The 21665-nt window shown below is 38.7% G+C and overlaps 1 protein-coding gene and 2 long non-coding RNA genes across 3 annotated transcripts; 1 reads left to right on the top strand and 2 right to left on the bottom strand.

Moving 5' to 3' along the window:
* Positions 1-4326: 4326 nt before the first annotated feature.
* LOC110678480 lies at positions 4327-5874 on the bottom strand. The gene is made up of 2 exons (XR_002501653.1): positions 4907-5874; positions 4327-4430 (listed from the first exon to the last, which is right to left on the bottom strand). It is a non-coding gene; the product is annotated as an uncharacterized LOC110678480 (long non-coding RNA).
* A 972-nt stretch (positions 5875-6846) lies between these two features.
* LOC110678841 lies at positions 6847-16877 on the bottom strand. Its single transcript, XM_021852334.1, has 9 exons — positions 16151-16877; positions 15889-16088; positions 15556-15672; positions 15375-15442; positions 8783-9131; positions 8272-8371; positions 7871-8203; positions 7490-7604; positions 6847-7421 (listed from the first exon to the last, which is right to left on the bottom strand). Exons 4-9 carry the CDS (start codon positions 15424-15426, stop codon positions 6955-6957), a joined length of 1416 nt encoding a protein of 471 aa, XP_021708026.1. The 5' UTR covers positions 15427-15442; positions 15556-15672; positions 15889-16088; positions 16151-16877; the 3' UTR covers positions 6847-6954.
* A 338-nt stretch (positions 16878-17215) lies between these two features.
* LOC110678842 lies at positions 17216-20274 on the top strand. Its single transcript, XR_002501976.1, has 3 exons — positions 17216-17443; positions 17504-19694; positions 20171-20274. It is a non-coding gene; the product is annotated as an uncharacterized LOC110678842 (long non-coding RNA).
* Positions 20275-21665: the final 1391 nt, after the last annotated feature.

Here is a 21665-nt window from a genome sequence, read left to right on the forward strand (position 1 = left end):
CACAGGAAGTGTGGGGAAACCTGGAGCGGGCGTTCGAAGATTCCGGCCTAACCAGGCGGATCGGTCTCCTTCACAAGCTGGTGAAAACCGATCTGATGAGCTGTTCGTCCATGTCCGAATACGTAAATCGGATAATTTCCACGGCCCATCAACTCAACGGAATCGGATTCAACATTTCGGAGGAGTGGATTGGTGCCCTGCTGCTTTGCGGTCTGCCGGAGGAATACAGGCCAATGATCATGGCCCTGGAAAATTCTGGAATCAGAATCACCGGCGACGCGATAAAGACGAAGCTGCTTCAAGAGGTGCAAATTCCATCGGCTGATGCGGCGTTGTTGTCGAAGGGTAAACGTAACCATGGTAACCCCAGCCACGGCAACGATAGCAACCACAACCGTGGAAATCAATCGAAGCAATCCACATCATCGAAGGGACCGAAATGTAGGAAGTGTCACAACTACGGGCACATTGCGAAGGACTGCAGAAGCACAAAAAAAGGAGACGCTTTCTGCACCGTCCTGTCTACGTTCGAAGCCGCCAGTGATGCTGACTGGTACTTCGATTCTGGAGCCACGACTCACATGACACGAAGCAAGGCTCTGTTGCAGAACGTGAAGCCGTCCAGTGGCACTGTGGTGGCCGCGAACAAGGCCGCTATGAAGATCGAGGGAACAGGAACCGCTGCTCTCAAGCCCGTCTGCAAGGACCAAGGAAGTGAAATATCCGTGAGCGATGTCCACTACATTCCACAGCTGTCCGTGAATCTCCTCTCCGTCAACAAAATCGTAAGTAAAGGTTACTCGATGATGTTCGACAACGCTGGCTGCAAGGTGATGAATTCGACCGGCGACCTAGTGGCTACTGGATGCCACGAAAATGGACTATTCAAGCTGGAACAGCACGAGCGCAGCGGAGCCGGCAAGGCGTTGGCTTGTCCGACGGATGATTCCATGGACGTTTGGCATCGGCGAATGGGCCACCTCAGCGAGGCGAATCTGAAAAAGCTAGCGAGCGGTATGGTGAGTGGCATGAATTTCAATTCAAGTAGCATTAGTGATTGCAGCGTGTGCGCCAAAGGGAAACAGTCCCGATTACCATTTGGCAAAAAGGGTTCCCGAGCAAAGGAATTGTTGGAGGTCGTTCACTCGGATATTTGCGGTCCGATGGAGGTACCGTCGCTAGGGGGTAGCAGATACTACATCCTGTTTGTGGACGACAAATCACGCCGCATGTTCGTATACTTCCTACGAACGAAATGCGAAGGTGAAGTTTTGAGGGTGTTTCAAGCTTTCCACGTGATGGCTGAGCGGCAGACCGGTTCGAAAATCAAAACCATCCGAACCGACAACGGGCTGGAGTATACCAACAGGAAATTCCAGAGCTATTTGGAAAAGTTTGGTATCCGGCATCAGCGAACAAATGACTACACCCCGCAGCAGAACGGTATGGCTGAGAGGGCAAACCGGACAATCGTCGAGCGTGCTAGGTGCATGCTATTTGAAGCAAACTTGCAAAAATCGTTTTGGGCAGAAGCGGTTTCGACGGCGGTGTACCTCATCAATCGATCACCGACTCGCGGTCATGGGATGACACCCGAAGAATGCTGGAGCGGAAAGAAGCCGGATTTGTCCAACATTCGGATCTATGGAGCAAAGGTGATGGTTCATGTCCCGAAACCGAAGCGGCGTAAGTGGGATGCGAAGGCCCATGAATGTCGTCTGGTTGGATTCGATGAAGACACGAAAGGCTATCGTGTATACGACCCGGCAACGAAGACTATATCAAGAAGTCGAGATGTAACGTTCATCAATGAGAGCGACGCCGGTACACCGGCGGCGACAATCAAAAGCAGCAAACCACTGATTATCAAGCTAGACGTAGAAGAGGCGGTATCGTTTCCCAACCCAGAAGAAGCTACCGGCGGGCATCCGACTCCCGCGGATGGTGCAACTGGTTCAGTTAAAGTCGATGAAAGCGATTGGGACGAAGAAGAATTCGAAGAAGCAGCAAGCAACATCAGTAGTTCTTCCACAGATACCGTGACTGACATCACCGTGCTCCCCCCACGACAAACTTCAAATCCACCTCCGTCACAGGTGTTGAGGCGCAGTGGTCGGGAGCACAAACTTCCAGGCAAGTATAGAGATTTTGCTATTTCGAGCAAAGGCTTGCCCTGTTCTCGTTTTTCCCAGATTCCTGCAATCGATGACAACAACCCATTGAATTCCGATGTGGCGAGCGGTGAAGCAAGCGGTTCATCCCTGGGTCCTGAGCGCTCGAGCCAATTCACTGGTGTGGCCTCTCAGCAGCAGAGTGACGAACAAGCCACGATTTCTGACGACCCGACCACGCATCAACAAGCAATGAGTCGAGATGATTCGGACAAATGGAAGGTTGCCATGCAGGAGGAGTTTGACGCTCATATGGCGAACGAAACGTGGACCTTGACGGAACTTCCTGAGGATAGGAAGGCGATCCGTTGCAAATGGATCTACAAAACGAAGCTGGATGCCAATGGAAACCTTGATCGACACAAGGCGCGACTTGTGATCAAAGGGTTTTCGCAACGAAAGGGGGTAGATTATGACGAAACTTACTCCCCGGTAGTCCGTCACAGTTCGCTGCGATATCTGTTCGCCATGGCGGCGAAACACAATATGGAGGTTCAACAGATGGATGCTGTCACCGCTTTTCTCCAAGGTGAACTGACGGAAGAAATCTTCATGGAGCAGCCTCCGCTGTTCGTCGATCGGCGGAATCCATCCCTGGTGTGTCGCCTCAACAAGGCGCTATACGGGCTGAAGCAGTCCAGTCGAGTCTGGAACCAGAAGCTGGACCACATGCTGAAGCAGTTCGGGCTGAATCAAGCGAAGTACGATCCCTGCGTGTACTACCGCATCGAGGGTAGCAGCATGATATTCGTGGCAGTCTACGTGGATGACGTTATGATATTCTCCAATGACAGCGGATGGATTGAGCAAACGAAGGCGTTCCTGAGTGGTCATTTCCGGATGAAGGATCTTGGTGCGGCAAAGAACTGTCTTGGAATCCGAATCACACGGACGGATAGAACCATAGCGCTTGATCAGGAAGCGTACGTAGAAGCGATGCTGGCAAAGTTCAACATGGCGAACTGTAAACCAGCGAAGGTGCCGATGACCGACAAGCTCACGAAGGACATGTCTCCCAAGACGGATCAAGAAGCGAAGCAGATGACCAACATTCCGTACCAGGAAGCAGTTGGAAGCCTGATGTACCTCGCTCAATGTACTCGGCCAGACATTCTGTATGCCGTGAATCAGTTGAGTCGGTACAATTCCAATCCCGGAATGCAGCACTGGGGTGCTGTGAAAACCCTGTTTCGCTACTTGCGCGGAACAGCATCGATGAAGTTGGTGTACCGCAAGGATGGCGACAACAACATCAATGGTTACAGTGATGCAGACTGGGCGGCCGACGTGGACGACAGAAAATCCACCACCGGCTATGTTTTCACGCTGCAAGGGGCAGCTATCTCGTGGTGCTGCAAGCGCCAACCGACGATTGCCTTATCGACCTGCGAAGCAGAGTATATGGCACTGTCTGCTACTGTTCAAGAAGCATCGTGGTGGCAAGGACTCACTGCACAATTCGGAGCGACGGGTCCAATATCCATCAACTGCGACAACCAGAGCACCATTGCGATTGCTAAGAACGGTGGCTACAACCCTCGGACCAAGCACATCGACATCCGTCACCATTACATACGGGATGCGCTGGAACGAAGAATAATAAATATCAAATACATTGAATCGGACAATCAACTCGCCGATGGCCTCACGAAACCATTACCACGCATGAAGCTTGAAAAGAATCGTGAAGCCATAGGAGTCCTAGCTTAAGGAGGAGTGTTAGATATAAGTAAGCCATGACTTTGGTTTAAATAAATTTTTCACTTTCTGTTCACACGTTAAACGAACAAGTCGTTTTCTTTCTTATCTGAAGATACAATAATACTTGATGAAGTTAACAATTCTACTGAGAATTTAGTTTTGTATCCTCCATACATGGCAAACCTTTTGTTACGACATGTCTTGCTGCGTTGTCTAGATGTGTTAGGTATTATGGGGAAGATCATTTTAAATCAGATTTAAATGGCAATATCGATTCAAAGAAGCTATAGCTATTGCGATTCAAAAAGCCATAGATATTGAGTAATTTGTTCGTGATTTAATCCAATAATGAAACATAATCGAATGAATCAATGACAAACTGGGGAAAGTGGGGGAGAACTATGCTAACCAACGTTGATAAGGTGAGGAATATATAAAATAAAATAAAACCGAGAATAAAATATCACCTGGTCATTTATTTAATGCAGGACTGTCAAACGTCCGGAAAGCGGTGGGTTTGAAGATTCTTCTCAAACGTATTGGCCAGTAGACCACAACCTGGGAGGGAGAAACCAATACAAAATTTCTGTACGTCATAGTGAGCCGGGATTCCGCTGTCACGAACTGTCACTGTGAGCCCAGATCTCAAACATTGGACTAACATGGAAAAAGCGCGTAACTGATTGAAACACAATTTCGCATTTCATCAAAAGTGACAAAAATTGAATGAAAGTCAATTCATGCACATATTGCAAGTAATGTCACGTGAGCACCTTTCAACTGATTAAATATGAAGCATTGAAAAACGCATCGTTTTACTTTTTCCAATGAAAATTAATATTTAGTGCATAGAAAACTGTGGCCCTTTTTCCATGTTTGTCAGGAAAGATCGAAAGTACACAACAAAAGAAAACTAGCAGTTTTCTCCAAGCCTGCCTTGATTGTTGTTGGCAAGCTGGAGTTATCTTGCAGTTCAAACAAATGTTGTTCTATATTTCGTGTGTAGTATCGGTGCCTCCCTCCCAGACCACAACCACTTACTTCGAGTAAGAACATACCAATTGTTTTAGATTTCAGCTCGGTAATTATTTAAATTATTTTTACTAATCTACTCAAAAACATAAATTATTCAAAGTCCTACACCTAAAATAATCCGCACGTAATATCATTGTTAAACATCCATATGTTTTTTGTAGATAACTTCTAACAGTGCGCACATATACACTCCTCCTAGAAGATTGCATATAAAATCTACCAGTTAGGTAGAAAATATGTGCAGTAGCACATATATTATATTAGTAATAATCGAAAGGAAGTGCGGAACTGTTAAAATGCAAATGCACAGCTTGATTGCAAAAATATGTTTGCGGCACATAGAAACTAGCTGTGGATTATTCTCAGTGTAGTTTCAAATTAATATTTTTTTTTCACAGCTAAATTTAAATTATTGTCCATTAGTATTTTAATGTCTCCAGCTGTTCTGCTCTTAAATCTGACTTAGGTTTTTAAAAAATAACCTGGGCAAGATTATTGCATAATTTCAAAAAAGACTATCACAATATCTAGCATGATGCTGAGCAGCAATTATATTCTTTCATTTTTTTCTGAAATTATTTCCTTCATTTTCTGATTTTTGCGAGATTTCATACGAATATTTGTACATCAAATAGTATGGCCCGCCACACACAAAAATGGTTCAGAAATTTCACCTACGGTTGAAAGAGGTTGGTCAGGCCTGATTTGATGGTATTCGTACAATATAAGAGATACGTATGAAAATTTGATTGGGTCAATGAAAAAATGGTGCCAGTGTATCAAAAAACAAAAAAAGTCATCGCGATTTAAATATTTTTATTGTACAAAAAAATATGCTGCTAGTAGAGGGATTAATAAGGAATTCACATCTTTTTATTATGATTTACTAGCAGAGTTCTTAATAGGTTTAGTGAAATGATCCATGGAGGAACTTTTGGGCCGATTCCAGGGAGAATAACTGCCAAAATCGGGGTGAAAAACCATTCTACTCAAATTTGGGTTGTTTCAACCCACAATGAGAGTTTGGCCCAATAAGCCAAATTTGAGTTTAAGTGGAAATACCTAATTTTGGGTATATGCCCGATACCATCCGTTAGGTAAATTCGAATGCTTAAATTTAAGTCAAACTTGAGTAAAATATACCTATCTTTGGGTAAAATTTACCAATAAAGAAGAATGCTCTTTTAGTACAAATATTTGGAAATATCTCGGTTTTGGCTATAAATATTGAAAGAATAGGTTTTGAATAGGTCAATAAAAAGATTGTTAACGTATAATAAGCAGTGTTATTTACTGCTTCTCGTTGATCCGTTTAATCTGCAATCAATTTTCTGCGTCGCAACTCGATTCCCAATAGTGCGCATTTCACCGTGATGATGCATTATTGAGAATTGAATTGCAACGCAGACAAGTTGAATACAATTCAATCTTTACACGTTGATTAACTTTTTAAACGTGAAGCAGTATATATGAAAAGGGAGTCTATATAAATATAAGAAAAGTTTATCCATCATGACGTAAAAGATTTAAGAAAGCTCGTAAACCCCCAATAAATAAAATCATATCCTTTTTTAATCTTTTACGTTGTTAGTGGATAAACATTTATTTTCAAATTATATTGTTTGTCATGTTTTTCTTTTATTAACGTAGTTTACATCAGAAAATGTACATTTGTTTCATTGTATTTTTTCTATTATAATAAAATAAGCGAAAGTTTGAAGAACTTTTTAATTCTCTTGTAGCATATAAAGATTTGTCTTATGGTACTTTTTTATAAACATAAAATAACAAATGAAAAACAACTCGTTAAGGCCCAAGCGAAAATGGTACAAAAGTCAAAACTGAAAAAGCAGTTTTCTCTTTTTGAATAGACAAATCGAAGAAAATAAAAACAAACAGCTCTTTTGTTTGCCAAATAAAAAGGCTGTGTGTTTTTATTTTCATCAATTTGTTGTTTTAAAAGGAGAAAACTGCTTTTTCAGTTATGACGTTTGTGCCATTTTCTTTTGCGCCTTAAAGTTGCAATAACGAAAATTTTAAGGACTTTTCAATCCTCAGGATTTTTTAAAAATTCTTGGAATCGCAGGCTCAAATCTATTACAGATTTGAATTTACTGCTCGTTTTTGATCGCCAAACATTGGAGGCGATCATCGCATCCAGTTTCCTTAATAGCACCGGTGCTTTAACACCAAAAATATCGAACGACTTGAACAAAATCTCTATGGCTCTAACTGCCGAGTTACCACATGGTATGATAGTTTTGTCGAGTGCTATGTAGTAGTTCCCCTTCTTGAAGTGTTCGGCTGCACAGATGATGTGGGGATCCCCAGCGGGTTGAATCTCCTTCACAGCCAACAGCTCATCGAATCCGGGTTCTCGTGCGGTAAACGGGATCCATCTTATTAGGGGTTCAGCAGCCAGTTCTCCAAGGCTGGCATTTTGCAGGCTGGATGTTCTTTTCACTCCTTTGTTGGAGAGCGCTTTCATCAGCCTCAGCGTACCTCTGAGCACATCTGTGTTTTGAAAAGATAAGATATTTATTAATCAAAGTATTTAATTTTATTTTTTTAGTATTTCTTACCATCTTCGACTTGCGACCAGCTAGTTTTGTCACATAATAGCCCTAAACGAAGAAGCGCGCTCAAAGACGGTCCATTATTCGGATGTTCGTGAAGCCGATCAAAAGCCTGAATGATCTGTGAATGACGCAATTAAATAATTATCGTTGTGCGTGGTGACAATATACCATAAGGGTGTCTTTGGGCCACTGTTTATACAGCAAATTGAAACCAGAATAATGAAAACAATGTGGCAAGCTTCAAGAATACGTTATACATAAATAGCCATTAGATGACCATAGAATAATTTTTAACGTTCAAATCAGCCATGAGATATATCGAAAGCGCGATCGGTCACTTCCTAGGTCCAATGTCATCCCGCACGGCGGTATAATTTTACTTACCATCTCACCCTCAAAGGAGAGGAAGTGCGGAAACGTGTCGATGATGCTGTGGAGTCGATTTTCGTCCTTTTTTTGTAAGAGCGATTCATGTAAGTCGTGAGCCTGTGCCATACCATCAGCAATAATCTTGGCATTTCCGGGAGTTGGATTTAGCGCAGAAATATGCGCAGCGGTACTAACTTGATCCTCGGTGACAACAATGCTCTTTATCTTTGCTCGACGAAACTTACGATCCTCGGGTGAAACGTCTTTGCGCATGTTTGCTACTCTTGTTTCGATCAAACCTGTGTGGCATCCTGTGTTCAATCCATCATGAACCCAAAAAAAGTACGACTATAATGAAAAACAGAAAACAAATAATCAATAATTTTCACATATTGTTGTGCTCAACAATACTGTACCTCAACAGGTGCATTTTCCGAAACACGAGTCTGCTCCAAATGGGGAAATTCTTCCAAGATTTGTACAGCCAATTGTTGCTTTTCTTGCCACGTGGGATATCTAAAATTATAGAAAAATATATTATACCAAACATTTCATTTAGCGTATTATTAAAGTAGTCTTTAAACTTCTTCATGTATTCAACTATAATGCTATATTTTGTAATCAATTTCATTCACAGATGTAGTCTTCATACATTTCATACTTTTACCTACAATTTGACACAAGCCGATGTATGGGTTTATTCTATACGAGTTGCGTTGCAATTGGGGGTTGCAATATTAAAAATCAGTGTTAAAGCGATTTTACATAAAAATAAATTACAGCATACTGCTTATATTTGGTGAGAGTTAAACTAAAAAAATTACACGACCTCATTTGTTTTAATTTAAAGTCTATAGGATTTGAAGAATCCCAACTATGCGAAATCCATTACCCACTTGCCCCACGGTACCTTATGCACAATCATACCTTTTTCCATGGAACATCATGTCGCCGAAAAAATGTTCGGTAAGAATGCGATTCATCTGAAGCAGCTTCTTGGGATCTGGAACTATTCCGCAGTCAAGTTGTTTGGTCAGAGTCTTTTGAAATTTTCCATATTTTTCCAGGACGGATCGAATTGATTCTTTTCGTGGCTCATGAAGGGACTCGTTTTGTTGTCCGTTATCAACAATATTCTCATCCTGGTTTAAAGCTGACTCTCGGTTTCGTTCAATGAAGTTAAGTATGATCCTACGGGGGCCCACTTCGGTTATATCCATCATGGCGAGATCGTCTGTACTCAAATCCCATAGCGATATGTTATTAACGAGGTGACCTAAAATGATATAAATTATCGATGCTTATTTCTCTTTTAAATGTATTCGAACCCTCTGAGCAGAATCTCAATAGAGGATCTAAAAAATAGATTTGAGTGCCTTGTACCTTTTAATTCCGCCCTAATTGCTCATCTTTGATAGATACGCGTATTTTGACTACCTCTTGTAGCCCTCTTTAGTGTCAGTTACTCGTATTCACTCGAGTAACTGACACTGAAGAAGACTACAAGTAGTAGTCGAAATACGCGTATTTGTCAAAAATAAGCAATAATGGCAGAATTAAAAGGTACAAGGTACTCAAATCTACTTATTTGATTCTCGATGTTTATTAATTAAACAATATATAAGGCTAAACACGAATACCGTAACCCGGGGGCAAATTGATCACTGGGACGAATTTGATCAGATCGGTAGCGAAACAGGTTTCCTCCCAAGGATACTGAAGATTTCGTTGCCACCACAGTTATTCCATGTTTTCTAGTTTATAGATGTCTAAAGATGATATTGAATGGTTCTATGCCTACATATTAACTTAAACTTAACTATTGTTGAAATTGATTTGATAATATTTGAATTCTGAAGGATGACACATCAAAAAGTTGTAAAATATTGGTCAATTCGCCCCCAGATTACGGTACTATAAAATGGTCTGAAATTTCTTTAGATATGTTGATACATAGTATTGGTCACAGACAAAAAGACATAGCACTCAACTTACTTCTTATCGCTAACCGTTTCATCAGTTTGTTTAATGATTACATAATTTCAGTACCGCTGCTGCATGACGAAATGCAGTACTTTCAGCCTTGTGCGATAATGATTTTGCGACGATGCTTTCAATATTTATTTTTAAATCTTACATCGTTGCATGTCTGTGGATTGGTTTTAACTGAAGAGGTCTTTCTCACGACAATAAAACAGCTTCCATATGAATGAAACAAAACAGTTCTATTTTAATTTATAACGAATATTGACAGTTCTGTGATATCAATTACTTTTTAATTTTCCTTTAGCTGTCATTGTATTTCAAGCTTATATAGTATGAATCAGGATCAATATCGAGTTGCCATAAACTGTAACTTTTTCTGTTCAATAATTTTTCGTACATAATTCTAACAATATTTGTAGATAATGCTACCTTTAAGGCAAACAGTTGTGAATCAAATTGAATGATGTTCAATTCCTGAATTAAAAATAAAATCTCGAAGTCTTGTTCAATTGTGGCTAGTAGGATTCCGTAACACTCTGCAGAACACTTTTCAAATTTTACTACGTGACCTGGACAAAACATGACACCATTAATTTCAAGACGACGAATTGTTTTGATATTTGTATGAAGATCGAACAACAATGGAGCCGTATCTAAAAGCTTTTTCTGAATAATCGATGATGATATGATGTTCGGTAGATCAGTTATATATTTATGGTTCAAAATCGAATTAACTTGTTTCAAGTTCAGTCGTCTGGTAAGACTATACGATAAGTTTTTAAAATTTCCACAGGTCTTGCTTTGACTTTTTGACTCCTTAAATTTTGACTCGTACATCATACAACTAAAATGAGCAATCGGGCCGTTTTCCCTGATAACTTGAGGATAATGAGCAATGTGATGGATTTTGTTGATGGCTTTTGTACTGGGAAAGCAACGTTTAAACAGCTGGTGGAATTTCAATATTGATTCTGATAATTCGTTGATCATCTCTGGTTTGAGTTTGTATGAAAAACTAATATAAGTGATTTTAAGCAAAGTGGAAATTATCTCTTGGTGCATGTTGTTAGATAATAATATCTTATGGAACAAAAACGGAAAACTACGTAGCAACAACCAACACTGTGCAGCTGATTGACTGATTCCGTGACTTTTACTTTTTAAACTAATTCTAGTAAAACTCGCGGACGGCTTATCCCTTACTTCCGCATCTCCATAGTCAAAAGATTCTATCATCATATTTATATCTTGCTCTGTAAGTGTTTTATTGCGATAGACAGCAATTTGTAGGATCTTTTTCAACACCATAGGGACCACCCCCTCCAGAAGGTCATGCATTGGATCTAGCGTTTGATTCGTTGGCCATCTGTAAAATTTGAGCTGGTGAAGTGAGCAAAATGTTCTTATTCCATACAATGATGATGGGTTTTGGCTCATTCGATCCGCAACTAATGCGTTCTGTACAGAATCAGCCGTTCTAGTGGGAAAAGTATTGCCTAATTCTCCGGATATTAAATCTTTTCTACTGATTTCACAAATCCTGCAGAACATATTAGCAGATGGCCCCAGCATGCCATATATATCGTGAAGCGCTAATGTATCACCTAGAACATGAACCAAGACTGCTCGCATTATCCAAACTCCAGAATCCGTTTTGATTTGTACACCCTCAAGCGATTCTAGGCGTAGAAGATCGTCGATTAAAGGCTGCAGAATTTTCTCGTACCTGATCATGCGGAATAACGAATGACAACAAAAATACACAACATAAAAATTCAATTAGCACAAAATCATCGTTAAGTGGCCATAATTTTAAGTTTAGGTTCAACTTAACACAAAATGGTCAATAATGAAAAAATAAGTATGTATTGTGCTTTAAAAAGCTATTAATTAATCAAAGCATAAGAGAGAAAAAAAAAAGGAATTTGTGAAAGACAACTCGATATCTTTTTAGGTAAAATTGACCATTTTTTGCCATGATAGGAGAATTAAGAATTAAATCTTACCCGTATCTTTTAAGTACACTGGACTTCACCATTAGAGCCAAATAAATACGATCTAAGGATGAATTAATCTTTGGGTCCAAATTTTCAATTTTGAAGCAGATGTTTGTCATTTTGTTCTTGCCTTTCCGTGATCCTAGCGGATTTCCATATTCGCCCTCATCAATGTGTAACGAAATTCTCAAGCATGCCACATCTCAAATTTTCAAGAGCACAAATCTAGAGAACCTGACAACCGTTCGTGCTGAAAATGTGATCGATTGGTTCCATTAGCGGGTGACCAGTGAGTTAAATTTTCAGCACAAACGGTTGTCTGGTCTAGTTTTGTGGTGTTAATTAAGTAATTAAACTTCTGCCCAAGATCATACCAGAAATCATTCGAAGCTTTTATTAACAGTTCGCAATTATATAAAAATGAAAACCATCAAAAATCAGTATTAATTAGTTGGACTGACTACACAGGTTGCTATTCCGTGATTGATCGAAGTCAGTGAAAATGCAAAAAGAATCATCTAGAAGTTCGACTGGGATTGGCCAAAATTTTCTTAAGTGTGCATAATTCATTGCCTCTATTTATACAGGGTCAATAATGACGCCGGCCACGTCCTTGCAGTTAGGTGCGTTTGGGGGAAGGAATGTTAGTGTATAACCTTTGCTATTTGGAGACCGTGTTTGCTACTGCATCGCCAGAAAGGTTACTGGGAGGGATGGGGAGGATCGTTGGGTCACAGGATTTACTTTGGTAAGCGATTAAACCATGATAAATAATTATTTGTGAGATATGAACATGCTTATATGTAAACATAATATTTTCATTTGATATGAACAACTTCTATGTAGAGGAAAATAATGTCGACAGTTCGATTGGCTGGAACATCATAGACCACTCTTATGCCGACACTTACAGTGTCGAACCATTCAAAGTTTTGTTTTAAGTACAAAAATAAAGGTAAAAAGAAAGGGGTGTTTTGAAAACAATGTTAAACATGAATAATTTATGAAACAGAGTTTATGCCGACACTCACAGTGATGAACCATTCATAGTTTGTTGAAAAATCATATTTACGTTCCACCGTTGTAACGATTAAATGTGCAGTCATACATATTTTATTCGTCATCAAACGTCAACATCCCACCGCAAAATCGCTAGTGTTTGGAGGGGATTTTAACCTCCAAATTGCCAAATAACCTCCAAATCATCACCTCCAAGTTAGTTCTAATACCCTCCGTTATATGAAATATGGTGGCGCGTCGATCGTCGCAAGTTTATCGTTAAACAGTCAATAGATTAGAAAAAAAAAGCATGAAACGAGCTCACCAATTGATCCGTTATCCTTGACTGAGCAGCCACAATCCTCTTCCAGCTTAACTCGTTTGCTCGGCTATATAAAAGCACTCAAAAAAAAGGGCGCACGACCCGAGGAAAAACAAAGATTACTTAAGATTACTCGGGCTTTCTCAATGCACTGCCCGGCAAAAAGAATGCGCAACCCGAGAGGGAAAAAAAACTGTCGTTTGCTCGGGCTTTCTCGACGCAACCTTAGTTACCGCTCAGTTGTAGAACGTGTAATGTTGAATGATTCGTTCCAGTAATTTTTACGCAAATATCTTTGGTCATTTTTTTTTATTTTCCGGCTCTGATGGGGGCAGGGGTGTTTGCCAACCTTCCGTGTTTGCGCCACTGACTCTTAGAACTTCTCAAAAAGGACTCTTTCAAAAATTTTACTATTTTTTTTTATCTGGATTATTTACAAAACTTACATCAAACTGGATTGTGTATGGTCATTCATAACAATTTCACCAAAAACTGCTAAAAATATCGAAGAAATTCTACAGAAATTGTTTCAGGACTTTTCAAGAATTCGATGTCCAAAAATTTTATGTTGCCAAAATTGAATGTTTTTTTTTTCATTAAAACTCTTATTACCGTAAACTATTGAACAATCCTCAAAGGAGCCAGGGCCAGAGGAAAATTAAGATCAGTAGGTGACTGACGAAGATAATTGATTAGTATTTAGCAAATGCAAAATTTAAATAATCAATAAAAAAGTTGTTGTCAAAATCGAACGGTTTTGTTGCCTAAATTGAACGATGGTAAAAACAAACCGTGCCAAAATCGAACGTGCACTGTAATGGAATAATCCAACTGGATTTTTTCGAAACATAAATAAGGAAAATTTTCGAAGATTTCTTCAGGCCTTTAAGTCTGTCTTCTTTCCGGGTTTAAAATCATTAATCTATAAATATCTCTTAAAACTCCAAAAATTCAACTGCAGGATTCGAACGGAACTTCTCTGAATATTACTTCACGTATTCCACATTTTCACAAGTTTTTTTGCAAAGGATATACTAAAATGTCAGAACAAATATATGGAGGAACTCCTGAAAGATATTCTTGAGTAAGGATTGTTCATTTTATAAAGAGGACATCTTGTTCATGCTATATCTGTTTATTTATTAATGGAATTCTAATAGGTTTTCTGTGCATCATTAAATTACTACTCTAAGATGTTATACAAATATAAGATCTATCAAATGCTAACATTTTTTATATGATAAGCTGTTCTTTAAAGTTGAACATTTTTATTTTTCGAATTACAAAAATTCTTTTTTTTCAGTTTGTGCAAGTCAGTCCCATCTACATTTTCATCAAAATTGAGTTGAGTTCAGTTTTCAACATATCTTCCAATGCTCTTTCAGCTGACCTTATGAGAAAAGGTGGAAAAAGAAGGAAAACAACACCACGTCAAATTGTCCCATAATAAAAAGTAACAGTGTAAGTGTAAGAAAAGTAATAAGTGTTTTTATCATCTTTATATGTTTCTCAGAAAGATATCGTAGTGAAAAGCATATTGTAAAAGTTTCATTAAGATTTGAACAAGTTCCATTCCTCTGGATTTTTTTGAATATTCGTATGCAAAACGAATTTGGAAACTTCACACCCCATCTTCTCAATGCCTACTTCTTACAGATGGGTTTGACTTGCGAATGAAATCGGTTTGAAGTTTAGCGAATATAATTTAAATTCTATATTATGTTTCCGATTGATTTAATCACATGATTCATTTTTGTATGAACCATTACAATATTACTTTTGTAGCAAAACATTTGATTTATTTTCATATTAGGAATAGCATGTTAAAATACATAAACATCCATCATGCACCATTCATTAAAAATATAGCTTTTACGCCCCTCGGTTTTTCGGAATTAGCTTAAGGTTAAGATTAATTGGATTCATAGCTCAAATATTCATGAACACAAATCTGAAGAACCAAACAACACTCTGCGCTGAAAATTTGATCAATTGAGCACCACAAATTGATCAAATTTTTATCGCAGAATGTCGTTTGGTTCTTCAGATTTGTGCTCTTGAAAATTCGAGGTGTAACTGCATCTTCACCTTAAATGTAGAATTCACATTGAAAGTTATTTTAAAAAATCAACCGAACTGTCAGGAGTTTCGGAAAAAAGATCGGATGACCGTAATTAAATTTATTAAAAAGGGAAATTATGGAATTAACAATTACCTGTAAGCTTTGCGTAGGTACCACTATCCAGCTTCTTCGAAAGACGTTCCATATCGCTCGGTGATACTCTTAATCCGGAATCATAAATTTGATTATCAGTTTAAAGTTGTGCGAGTGAAACAATATGAAAAGTATAAAAAATTAGTAAATAATAAATTAAAAATTTAAATAAAACGCTTACCGGTTGTTTAAAGGGTTGGTACTATTTCACGGTGACAATTAGGGGATCAATGGTGAGGTGGGGGCAGATGAAGCTGTACTAGCTATACTCGGACCAGTCCAATGTTTCAGGATGAATCTGGGTAGAAATTAAATTAGAAACTGGACTCCATTAAAGAACGGAATCATGAATACAAATGTGGGATTACGTTGGACCGGTTTGGTGTCTTCGCCGCACTTATTCGTTATTTTATGCTGAATAAGTTTGGTGAAGACACCAAATCGATCCGTCTTAATTCCGCACTTATAATGTGCGCCAAAATTTGAAAAAAACAAATCGGTGAACCATACTTACAATGAGCTTCTTCAGTTTCCGTATCGTCGCAACACGTCCAGCTCCAACAACAAGACCGAAATCCGGACGCCTGGTCGGAGACGTAGCAGGGATGAATAGCTACCGCCCAGCAGCCCCACAATGATGGAAACCCGACGAATCTGCACTACAGCAAACTGCCGAACACAAATGTCCCAACAACCAGATGTTAAATGGGGAGCCTGCGGAGAAATAAAATTCAGAATTTAATAAATGGCAAAATCATTCGGTCAACCGTACTTACAGCTGGGGTTTTTCCTGGACTAACACCAGAAACGAGGCCGCACAGCAGCCCGGCAGCAGCAACACGACCGGAACCCCGACGTCTGGCCGGACTCGTAGCACGGACGAATAGCTACCGCTCAGCAGCCCCACGATGGCAAACCCGACGAACCCGCACAACAGCAAACTGCCGAACAGAAATGGCACAACCCGATTCTGCCCGGACTCGCAGCAGGAATGAAGAAGCTGCACAGCAGCACCACAAGCTCTGATTCGGTATTAGAAAAGAAATCCGTCAGCAGCAACACGACCGGAACCCTGACGCCTGCCAAGCAAAGATGACAAACCCGACGAATTCGCACACCAACAGCAACTACGGAACACAACTGGCACAAACTCCACAATTACGGTCCACTCCGATGCCACAATCCACCGAACAATTTTTTTCTTTTAATTAATTTCGCGGAGAGACTTTTTACATGCGCACGGGCTGAGGGTTGAAACAATAATGGCGTCGATGTTAAATGGCAAAGCCAAATGCACTGAAAGAAATTTTCAGCCAAAATAAGGTATTTTCTACCTAATCCGGAGAAAAAACCTAAATAGTTGATTTTGGGTAGTTTGGAACTCAAGCATTTAACCATACATTGAATTGATAATATGCTTATAAAATAAATTCGAAATGGCTCCAGAACTCAAACAACAATTTGATTCGCAATCATTCGCACGATCCTAGTGGATGAATGCAAAAGATAAATAATTTGATCATCCTTCAATGTTCAGTATACTGCATATATGGTGATGCAAAATTATTTGAAGTCCATTTTTACCTAAAATTGAGTAAATTTCGATAAACTCAAAAATAGGGTAAAAATTATGTAATCATGAATTTAATTTATACTCAAACAGGGACTATAATCGCTTTACTCAATTTTGGGTATTTTAAACTTATTTTTTGAGTAGAATGGTTTTTCCGTGATAGTAACTCCTGGAAGAATTGTAGAATTTCTTTATGCTTGTTTATTTTCCTGTTAAAGTTAATAAGGGTCTGTCCCAATTGGCGAATTAAATTAAAATCGAACTTAAAATTGACAGTTCAAAAATTATTTCCCCTCCGATTTCGATCTGTCAAAAATAAGTCTACTCCAGAGGAGACTTATTTTTGACAGATCGTGAATCATTCGCATCCAGTGGAACATCGCTAGATTGTTATCATCAAGTTAATCTGATTGGCATTACATACGGGCATTACGTTTTGAGGACTGATTTTTTCTATTTAAAATGGAACCACAAAATAAGAAAATAAGCCGAAAAGGTAAGTTACAAATCCATATTTTTCACAAAACATCTTCATTTATGCCAAGTTTACTTGCAGCATTGCAGTGCAGACGATAGGTTTAGCAAGCGGCATTTGCTCGGACTTCATTATAAAATCTGTCGCTGAAACCTCACGTTATCGGCCGAGATGATCCCGCAGAGCATTTTTTAAGTTTTCGAGTGGGCGATGGTTGCAGACGAGAGTGGTTAAAAGAGTAAACTGCATGATGCTGAGTTTCCCGAGGAGTTGCTTCAAACAGAAATCTCGAAAAGCACTATTACCACACCACCAAACGAAGAAAAGTGCAGTTTCGGCGGAGTCAGGAGCAAACAATCGCGCATAAACCATGCTCAGCACGTTGTGGGTGGATCTACTTTGTTTGAGGCAGATATTCCACAGATAGTGCGAATTCCAACGTTCAGGAAAATATGTAGGGGATCATCGAAAGCTCTTCTCGCTATAAAGAAGCCTGCTTTCTTTTTAAAAGAAAAGGAACAGAAAAGAATGGCCAATAGGGAAATCGTTTCCATTCGTAAAACCAAATTTACCAACATTGAAACTCAAAACGGAAGCAGTGGGTTCTGGCGTTACGGTTTAACGGTGACATAGCTTGTTTCTCAACTCATTATTCTCTGGGAACATCTACAACTATTAAATATGAACTGTATTTGCCAATTGGTCATTGTATCATATGTCGAATGCCAGTCACAGGGCTGGTAGCAAGTCTCTTTTAAGAGATTGAATATTTTAATGCGAGTTTCCATAAAGTTTCTATTATCAATCGCAGATCTTCAAAATTTCTTTTCAGTCAAAATAGTCTCTAAAGTCATATGCTTCTTCTTTCCCCTTGCATTGAATCTTGGTGCATGATTCTAGAGACTCCAGAATCCTTCAGAAGCTCTTACGTGCCTATACCACCGTTTCACCAGGAATTCATTATCAGGTTTCTCAATAAAAAGCTTTGGGAACTTTTCTTATGATTTCTTCAATGATTTCATCTAAAATCATTTCGTAAACTTTTTAGTGCATCCCTCGAAACACTACTCTAGATTCCTCATCAATTCTCTCAGGAATTTGGCCAGAGTTTTTTTTTTTTCAAAGTATGCTTAGAGAAAGTGTTCTCCAGTTATTTCCACAGGGGCCATTCTGAAAAAATTCCCGGTATTTCCCAATTGTCTCCAGCACACTCCGGGATTTCTCCTAGATATGTTTCCATTAGAAATTTGTTTAAGCAATTTTCTAAAGAAATTCTACAATTCTTCCAGGAGTTACTACCCCGATTTTGGCAGTTATTCTCCCTGGAATCGGCCCAAAAGTTCCTCCATGGATCATTTCACTAAACCTATTAAGAACTCTGCTAGTAAATCATAATAAAAAGATGTGAATTCCTTATTAATCCCTCTACTAGCAGCATATTTTTTTGTACAATAAAAATATTTAAATCGCGATGACTTTTTTTGTTTTTTGATACACTGGCACCATTTTTTCATTGACCCAATCAAATTTTCATACGTATCTCTTATATTGTACGAATACCATCAAATCAGGCCTGACCAACCTCTTTCAACCGTAGGTGAAATTTCTGAACCATTTTTGTGTGTGGCGGGCCATACTATTTGATGTACAAATATTCGTATGAAATCTCGCAAAAATCAGAAAATGAAGGAAATAATTTCAGAAAAAAATGAAAGAATATAATTGCTGCTCAGCATCATGCTAGATATTGTGATAGTCTTTTTTGAAATTATGCAATAATCTTGCCCAGGTTATTTTTTAAAAACCTAAGTCAGATTTAAGAGCAGAACAGCTGGAGACATTAAAATACTAATGGACAATAATTTAAATTTAGCTGTGAAAAAAAAATATTAATTTGAAACTACACTGAGAATAATCCACAGCTAGTTTCTATGTGCCGCAAACATATTTTTGCAATCAAGCTGTGCATTTGCATTTTAACAGTTCCGCACTTCCTTTCGATTATTACTAATATAATATATGTGCTACTGCACATATTTTCTACCTAACTGGTAGATTTTATATGCAATCTTCTAGGAGGAGTGTATATGTGCGCACTGTTAGAAGTTATCTACAAAAAACATATGGATGTTTAACAATGATATTACGTGCGGATTATTTTAGGTGTAGGACTTTGAATAATTTATGTTTTTGAGTAGATTAGTAAAAATAATTTAAATAATTACCGAGCTGAAATCTAAAACAATTGGTATGTTCTTACTCGAAGTAAGTGGTTGTGGTCTGGGAGGGAGGCACCGATACTACACACGAAATATAGAACAACATTTGTTTGAACTGCAAGATAACTCCAGCTTGCCAACAACAATCAAGGCAGGCTTGGAGAAAACTGCTAGTTTTCTTTTGTTGTGTACTTTCGATCTTTCCTGACAAACATGGAAAAAGGGCCACAGTTTTCTATGCACTAAATATTAATTTTCATTGGAAAAAGTAAAACGATGCGTTTTTCAATGCTTCATATTTAAACAGTTGAAAGGTGCTCACGTGACATTACTTGCAATATGTGCATGAATTGACTTTCATTCAATTTTTGTCACTTTTGATGAAATGCGAAATTGTGTTTCAATCAGTTACGCGCTTTTTCCATGTTAGTCCAATGTTTGAGATCTGGGCTCACAGTGACAGTTCGTGACAGCGGAATCCCGGCTCACTATGACGTACAGAAATTTTGTATTGGTTTCTCCCTCCCAGGTTGTGGTCTACTGGCCAATACGTTTGAGAAGAATCTTCAAACCCACCGCTTTCCGGACGTTTGACAGTCCTGCATTAAATAAATGACCAGGTGATATTTTATTCTCGGTTTTATTTTATTTTATATATTCCTCACCTTATCAACGTTGGTTAGCATAGTTCTCCCCCACTTTCCCCAGTTTGTCATTGATTCATTCGATTATGTTTCATTATTGGATTAAATCACGAACAAATTACTCAATATCTATGGCTTTTTGAATCGCAATAGCTATAGCTTCTTTGAATCGATATTGCCATTTAAATCTGATTTAAAATGATCTTCCCCATAATACCTAACACATCTAGACAACGCAGCAAGACATGTCGTAACAAAAGGTTTGCCATGTATGGAGGATACAAAACTAAATTCTCAGTAGAATTGTTAACTTCATCAAGTATAAAATTAAATTTGCTTCTCGTACCCTTTCCTCTGTACTTTTTTCCGGCACGAAAAACACAAAGAAAAAAAACATGAACATACAAACTAGGTAATATTAAGGATTTTGTTTTATCCCCGAGAGTCCGACTAACATCTGAACAGTGCGCTATATTGATAGAAATCGTAAGAATACAGCGCTACGCTAAAATCCAGTTTCAAAACGCGCCGAGTTGAAGCGCGTTGCAAGTGAGTTGTGCGCTGTCCGATTTGGTGGCGGTGCGACAATACCCTTCTATGTGGAGGAACGAAAATGAATTGGACCAGATAAAAATTAAATTTGACATTTGAATAATAAGTTGGAGGGGAAATGATTTTCGAACTGTCATTTTTAAGTTCGATTTTAATTTAATTCACCAATTGAGACAGACCCTAAGTATGCTGTTCCGCTCAAAAAAAGTAAAGAAATGCCTTGACTGAATGGGTCAAGAAATTTCCTACAGAGAGCTCCATTTGAAATGACATTTCTTCTCAATCGCGTACTGCGATCAGAAAAATGTGATTTTCTGGACCATTTCTGGGAAGAAATTTTCCACGCATCGAGATAGGCGATTCCTTTTCTTGTCAGTAGCAAACCTGCCTTAACGGAGTGATTTTCAATCTAGTATTAATTAAAACTGCGTTCTTTGTCTCGTTCTCTCCCTATCTCGATATCTCGACTGTATTTTTAAGGCTAAGTAGCCCGTCATTCGTTTTGGCAACAATGATGACTTTTCAGCTTGCATTTCAAAGTGATAAAATGCAGTCTTGATCGTTTATATTGACTTAAAAAAGTATCACTGTACGCGCTTACATGCATAAAGTATGCTGATACTTTTTCAGCTATGTCAGTGCAAAACCAACTGATTTTCTTTGATTCGAAATCGTGAGATGAATTAGCAACAATCATCAACGACGCGTACAAATTTCAATGACGGCCTACTTCGCCTTTATTGGGAATTTTACCTTTAAATCATCGGCATTTCTTTGTAGTAATACTAATACTAGTGGTCCCGGCAAACTTCGTCTTGCCATCAAGTC

The sequence above is a fragment of the Aedes aegypti genome, chromosome 3, assembly GCF_002204515.2.
Source record: "Aedes aegypti strain LVP_AGWG chromosome 3, AaegL5.0 Primary Assembly, whole genome shotgun sequence".
In the NCBI taxonomy this organism is placed as follows: Eukaryota; Metazoa; Arthropoda; class Insecta; order Diptera; family Culicidae; genus Aedes; species Aedes aegypti.